This window comes from Gadus morhua, chromosome 23 (genome assembly GCF_902167405.1).
Source record: "Gadus morhua chromosome 23, gadMor3.0, whole genome shotgun sequence".
In the NCBI taxonomy this organism is placed as follows: Eukaryota; Metazoa; Chordata; class Actinopteri; order Gadiformes; family Gadidae; genus Gadus; species Gadus morhua.
The window spans coordinates 17,096,367-17,103,603 of NC_044070.1; the positions used below are offsets into that span (position 1 = coordinate 17,096,367).

The 7,237-nt window shown below is 47.2% G+C and overlaps 1 protein-coding gene across 1 annotated transcript in view; it reads left to right on the plus strand.

Annotated features, from left to right (window-relative positions):
• LOC115537439 (calcium/calmodulin-dependent 3',5'-cyclic nucleotide phosphodiesterase 1A-like) overlaps nt 1–7,237 on the plus strand; it is a 38,679-nt gene that overhangs the window by 1,482 nt on the left and 29,960 nt on the right. Inside the window, 1 exon segment of the mRNA XM_030349372.1 lies at nt 4,112–4,138. Within this exon segment, the coding sequence (XP_030205232.1) occupies nt 4,112–4,138 (27 nt within the window).

Genomic DNA, 7,237 nt, shown 5'->3' on the forward strand with positions numbered 1-7,237 from the left:
CAGTTACCTATGAGCAATTTTTTTTCTGATCAAAAAACATCATCAGAAGAAATTCATTTCTGACTCATTTTAAATGTCACATTTCAAAAGGCCTCATGTTTATTGATTGAACTCAGATTCTAAGACAAGTGCAGGTTGGTCTCAGCTTTTCAGGTCTGTTTAAAAAAAACACTAACTCGACCTTCTGATCTAACACTGTAAAAGTAAAAAGTTAAAATGCAGTGCATTTGTCAGAAAATAAATTACACAATTGCAAAGACATTATTTTGTTAAACTTTTGAATCCCTGCCTCTAAGATATACAAAATACGTAAACTTGGCATAGATTCATCTTCAACAGCGGTATTCTGCGATTATTGTGGTTTGTAGCAAAGCGATTCACAAAATCACCAAAATGCAGGGCTTTTGCTCGTCTTGACTCTACACTCAAAACTCCTAGATTGCTTAGTCGAACATCATCCATGGTAGATTTAAGGTAGGTCTTGACTAGTTTGAGTGTGGAAATGCTTCGTTCACAGGTAGCTGTACTCACAGGTATGGCAATGGCTCATTTGCATAACCTGAACAGCTCATGGAATACCTCTTTGAATGGTTCAATGATCTTTGTGATTTCCGCAATATCAGAGGGCATCTGTTCACCAGATGTGGACGTAAGAGCCAGACATAATGCATAAGTGTCTGCGAACAAAGAAAGAAAATGCAAATACGACAAGGGTGGCCAATGGGGTGGCCGGGACTAATGGTGTGTTCCTGAATCCTCGGACGCCAGCCTACCGAGTCGGAAGTCAGAGAGTAGACCGAGAGCAGTGATGAAGCTCTCAACAAAGTGGCTGCGCCCGTGAAGAGATTTATTTTCTTTGTATTTGTACCTCGTTGGTCATTTTAATGTCGATTTCAAATGCTCTTACACACTTGATTACATTGCTACTTTATTCCTGTCACCAATTTATGCATTGCACGGTCTTGATGTGCGTGCAATACAATGTTAAGTTGTGTTGTTTGTTTTCGAGCTGTTTTTCTAAAGAGGCTAATGTAGCTAACAATAAATAACGACTAGCCAATGACATGACACAATCACAAAGTCACACGGGAACGCTATAAATGCCCCGAGACCAGAAATGACGTCAAAGGTGCAACTCGGAAGGCTGGCGTCCGAGGACTCAGGAACACACCATCAGTCTAGGGTGGCCCCGGCCACCCCTGGCCACCCCCTAGCTCCACCACTGATCCTTAACCTAACCCTACCTGATATCAGACCGATAGTTTACAGTCTCAGACCGTTATCATCCTAACCCTAACCCTAACCCTGATATCAGACTGATAGTTTACAGTCTAATTCTGTTATCATCCCAACCCCTACCTCATATCAGAATGATAGTTTACAGTCTAATTCCGTTATCATCCTTACCCTAACATTACCTGATATCGGACTGATAGTTTACAGTCTAAGACCGTTATCATTCTGGTCTGATATAATACTGATAGTCTATAGTCTACGATCATTATCATTCTGGTCTCCTGATATCAGACTGATAGTCTACAGTCTAATTCCATTATCATCCTAACCCTAACCCTGATATCAGACTGATAGTGTACAGTCTAAGACCTGATCCGGTGGCTTTGTTGTGTTGCTGTTTTTTTTATCCCTCATTGAATAGATCTGATTATTGGTTCTGAACATTTATTTTTGTGATTCTGTCATCACCCGTAGTTATGGAGGTCTCTCAGTAGGAGGTACGCCCTGAGGGTTTAGAACGGGCCACGTGGTATGGAGCTTTATCTTTTATTCAACTTTTATATATTTTTTTAGGCCTAATATCCGTTCTATAGGCCTACGGTCCGCTCTGTAGGCAGTGGGTCAGAGCTGATCAGTAGGCCTGTAGTGCAGTGGGTCAGAGCTGATCAACACTGTGGGGCCATTATGAAGTACCTAAACCCCATTTCTACCAACATAATGACATTCGTATGCTCATGGATCCACTAGACCTGCAAGGGTTCAGTCACTCAGCACGGACCCAGGTAGACCTTCAGGGCTTCAATCACTCAGCATGGAGCCTGTAAATCAGCAGTGAGCCAGTAGACCTGAAAGACTGACCCAGGTCTACCTGGGTCAGTCTCTCAGCGCGGACCCTGGTAGACCTGCCCCTCCGAGCGCCAGAGCTCAGCCTCCTGCGAGGACCATCAGCTCTCCGAATAGACCCTGAAGGGAGGCAGCTGTGGTCTGCGTTTGACCTCGCAGTCGGACCCCTTCCGCTTTCCCACTTCCGCCCCCCCCCCCCCTCCCTCCCCCCTGTGGTGGTCCGCTGGCTACATGACTGCTGGGGACGTGTGGGGGTCATGGTGTTGGGCGCAGCGTCATACCGGCAGGACGCCAGCGGCAGAGATCCGGTTCACACCATGAAAGCAGCCTCTCTCTCCTGGATGGCCGGGAGCAGCTGGCCACGCAAACAAACAAATGCTCATGTGCGCTACGCTCTGCTGCCCAGCTGAGCGCACGCATGAGGTCTCGCTGCACTACCACACACCGTACACGCACCGACAGACGCACACACACCTGCTGCCAGAAAATCCTACCCCCTCCCCCCCCCCCCCCCCACATGAAGACATTTATTTAGTGGAGATAAACTAGAAATAACTGAAAGGAATTAAGAAACTAGAAATAGTAAGGTAAATGATGCAGTGCGAGCTAACACATACTATAACATAAAATGTATACAAATATAACAGCCGCAGTCATAATGTGGACAAGAGTCGGCTTACAGCCTATTAAATGAGGCAGAGAGGATGTTGTCTATTGGCTGACCATAACGGGCCAGCAGCATAATGACTGGACCATAATGACGGCTGACCTGGGACGACCTGAGCTCTGAGCAAGGGTATCCTGTCTTCACTGATCTCATTACCAAGCTAGTTCTCAGAAGGGCTACCCCATAATGGCTGGAAGGCCAGCCGGCTCCTGGCTATCTGACAGGGCCCAGCAAGGGCCAGGGCCCGGCCCCTGATGTCAGCCCTGTACTCTCTTCCCCTTATAGAGAGGACACACTGGAGAACACATTGGAGAACAATGAAGCCATAGAGAGGGGAACCCTGAAACTAGAGAGAGGCGAACACATTGGAGAACCCTGAAGCTATAGAGAGGAGAACCCTCAAACTAAAGAGAGGAGAACACATTGGAGAACCCTGAAGCTATCGAGAGGAGAACCCTGAAGCTATAGAGAGGAGAACACACTGGAGATCACAATGGAGAACACTGAAGGATTCTGGCCTGGGGCTCCGGAGTGCTAGAGTGACCAAGAGTGATTGTCTTACCGGAAAATAAGGAATACTATCTCTTGGACTGAGACTAAAATCCAGGATACAACATGCATCCATTTTGATTATGGATGTCCGCAAACAAGCTTCAAGTACGATCAGTGCTTTCTTGGAGTCACTTGAAATCCAGAGAAAGACATGTAGAAAAAAATAAATAAGTAAACAGGAATAACAGTTATTATATTGTTAATGTTCGATAAAAAAATAAGTAAGCATGCTGTTTGAGGAGCTCTGAAAGAGTCTCTGGTCAGATCTCTTTATCTCCTCCTGACATGCTGTGGTAGTAAAACAAAGGCATGGGTCCTATCTCGTACTATTGTCTCCCTGTTTTATGTGCTCTTTAAAGCCGCAATTTATCATTTATTTATTTGCTGTAGTTGTCTGCGAAAGACCTATTTTATTTACAGGGGTCGAATCCCTCCACTGAGATCACACACATGTTACAAAGTGGCCAATGAAACCAAAAGGACATCTGATCTCAGAGTCAGCTGACCTCCTGAGAACAGAGCGAGGGTTTAGTTAGTATAAGAACATCTGGGGACTCCAATCTAAACAATGATGATGGCTCATTATTGGTGCCGTCTAGCGACATGCGGTCATTAGGGAATACAACCAGTTGATCAGTGTTGTTTTGGCCACCGTGTTTAGTGTGAATGAAGAGTGGGGGAGGGAGGGATTCGTAGTAGAAGTTATCAAATGAATTCCTATTTATGGACACAAGGGTAGGGAATCTTAATCCAGGTTTTCGAGGAACGTCAAATGAGATGACTCTGACCCCTCTCCTCTCTTCTGTCCCACAGGAGGAAGTACAAGAAGACATCCCAAAGGTAAGTTTGGTCCTGAGCTCCCAGGTCCTCATCCTGGTCAGACCTTCACCCAGTCAGACCACCACCCGGTCCGACCAACCCCCAGTCCCACCACCACCACCACCTGGTCAGACCTCCACCCGGTCCCACCACCAACTGCCCCCCCACCAAGCTCAAATGACGACTGCCGGCCCTGACGTGACCCAGATGTCCCTGAGAACGGTTGACATAGTTTGTGTCCGAGGTGCGGGACAGAGCGATGACTCATGTAGCGCAGTGTGAGCTACAGTATGCTAGGGCCGCGGCCAAGGTCCGGACCCCGCGGCGCTGCCCATGAACATGTAGCCATGCAGCTGCCTGATGAGCGTCAGAAGGGGGTGTAGCTGGGGTCCTACAGGAAGGTCCCGTGATCTCCATGTTGAGCGGACCCCTCTCTCGGTTTATTCGTTAGACCCACTGTTGCCTGGGCTTCCCTGCACTTTCACTCTGGCTGCATTCCAAATTGAAATGTCTTAAACACAAACAGAAATGTCATTCACTCTCAACAACATTTTAATGTGCTTGAAGTGTGCATGTTACTTCAGCCTCTATAGTGCATCATGTGACAAGAGCACTTAAAACACTGTGTTTGTAGCAGAAGGTTAAGAGTCCATGTGCAGCCGCTGATAGGATTAACTCTCTGAACCCAGCTGCAAAGTAATGAGATTACCGGAAGTCTACGCGTTCACAGTGTGTATGTGTGTAACAAGATATTTCCACAGAGACGACCCGATCCAAATTAAGAAAAGGGCACACAAATCAGTCAAAGGTCTGCATTTTTAAAAGGGGCATAGAAGAATGTAATATCCAGCGTAGTTTGACGTTCCTCATTTCCTTACAGAGAACAACATGAGTTCCTCTAGGGATGTCCCTTTAATCCCTTAACCCTGCACCCCGGGAATACTGCCAGCCCAACAGCAGAGAGGTCGAGTTCTTGTTTGAACAAACTCATAGGGACAAGTATTCAGACATACAAAGGGATAGGTGTAGGGAAAGATCACTCTAGCTGTCCTTAGCCTCTCTCTCTCTCTCTCTCTCTCTCTCTCTCTCTCTCTCTCTCTCTCTCTCTCTCTCTCTCTCTCTCTCTCTCTCTCTCTCTCTCTCTCTCTCTCTCTCTCTCTCTCTCTCTCTCTCTCTCTCTCTCTCTCTCTCTCTCTCTCTCTCTCTCTCTCCAGATGAGTGAACACAGAGCAGTGTTCTGATGCTGCACAGAGACCAGATGGGGGAAGAAGGGCATTGAGCGTCTAGTGGGTTCAAAACAGACGGAACTGAACTCCAGAAACTTTATTGTCCACCAAAGTGAAAAGATTAAGTTTCCGGTTAGATTAACTGGATGATTAATTTCTAACATTTATTTTGCCTTTGTGTATGAAATGCCGTTCCACAGTTTCCTTCACATCTTAGGGGCAGTGTTGCATGGTTTCCTCACAATACAAAGATCAACAGAGATAGTGAAACAAGGGAATAACCCTACATCAGGGGGGATCTCCATGGGTCCTCGGTCTGGGGTGGTTTCGGGTCTGGTGTTGTCCTGGGTCTGGGATGGTCCTGGGTCTGGGCTGGTCCTGGGTCTGGGCTGGTCCTTGGTCTGGGTCTGGTCCTGGGTCTTTGTCTGGGTCTTGTACTGGGTCTGGGTCTGGTCCTGGGTCTGTTTCTGGTCCTGGTCCTGGGTCTGGTCCTGGGTCTGGTCCTGGGTCTGGTCCTGGGTCTGGGCTGGTCCTGGGTCTGTGTCTGGGTCTGGTACTGGGTCTGGGTCTGGGTCTGGGTCCGGTTCTGGTCCTGGTCCTGGGTCTGGGTCTGGTCCTGGGTCTGGGTCTGGGTCACATCAGAGGACAGATCGATATAGTGGTCTCCCATCATAGGACAGGTCATTATACTGGTCTCACATCAGAGGACAGGTCATTATACTGGTCTCACATCAAAGGACAGGTCATTATACTGGTCTCACATCATAGGACTGATCATTATACTGGTCTCACATCATAGGACAGGTGATTATACTGGTCTCACATCAGAGGACAGGTCATTATACTGGTCTCACATCAGAGGACAGGTCATTATACTGGTCTCACATCAGAGGACAGGTCATTATACTGGTCTCACATCATAGGACAGTTCATTATACTGGTCTCACATCATAGGACAGGTCATTATACTGGTCTCAAATCATAGGACAGGTCATTATACTGGTCTCAAACCAGAGGCCAGGTCATTATACTTGTACAGATTGTGTGGTTTCTACGTGCTGCATCTTAGAGCTCATGTTAGACGCTGACTGACAACGACCTTGAGCCAGAGAGGGTGTGTGTGTGTATGTGTGTGTGTGTGTGTGTGTGTATGTGTGTGTGTGTGTGTGTGTGTGTGTGTCTGTGTGTGCGTGTGTGTGTGTGTGTGTGTGTGTGTGTGTGTGTGTGTGTGTGTGTGTGTGTGTGTGTGTGTGTGTGAAGCCAGTGTATGTGTGTGTGTATGTGTGTGTATGGGGGGGGGCAGGGGGGAGCAGGTGAGGGTGTATATGTGTGTGTGTGTTTGTGTGTGTGTGTGTATGTGTGTGTCTGGGGGTGTGTGATACACCATGCTAATGCATTTACAAGCCTCCAGATAAGAATGAGGCCATCGGAATGAGAACAGGATGAGTCACTGAAGGTGTGTGTGTGTTCTTAATGAAGAGCAGGGGGAGGAGCCGTGTGTGCTTGTGTGTGTGTGTGTGTGTGTGTGTGTGTGTGTGTGTGTGTGTGTGTATATGTATATATCTGCTCCTTTAGGTCTATCGCAGTATTGATCGGTGATCACTTGTGTCTCTTTCAGAGCCCATCAGTCTGCCCGTCTCCTAATTGCTTCCTAAGTTAGCCATCGATTAGCAGCCCTGCGCTCTGCAGGTCGATAGAGAGGGGGGGGGGGCGATGGGGTGGACACTTGCTGAAAGGAATAAGCACGTTACATTATTTATTTACTAAGGCCTAGTTGATTTCCTCCCTCGAATAAACAGGCTGAGGCTCAAGTCCCCCTAGATAAAGGTTTAGACTCCTTCATTCATCTCGCAGGAAAATTTAAATATTGACGTCCATTGTTTAACTCACTCTG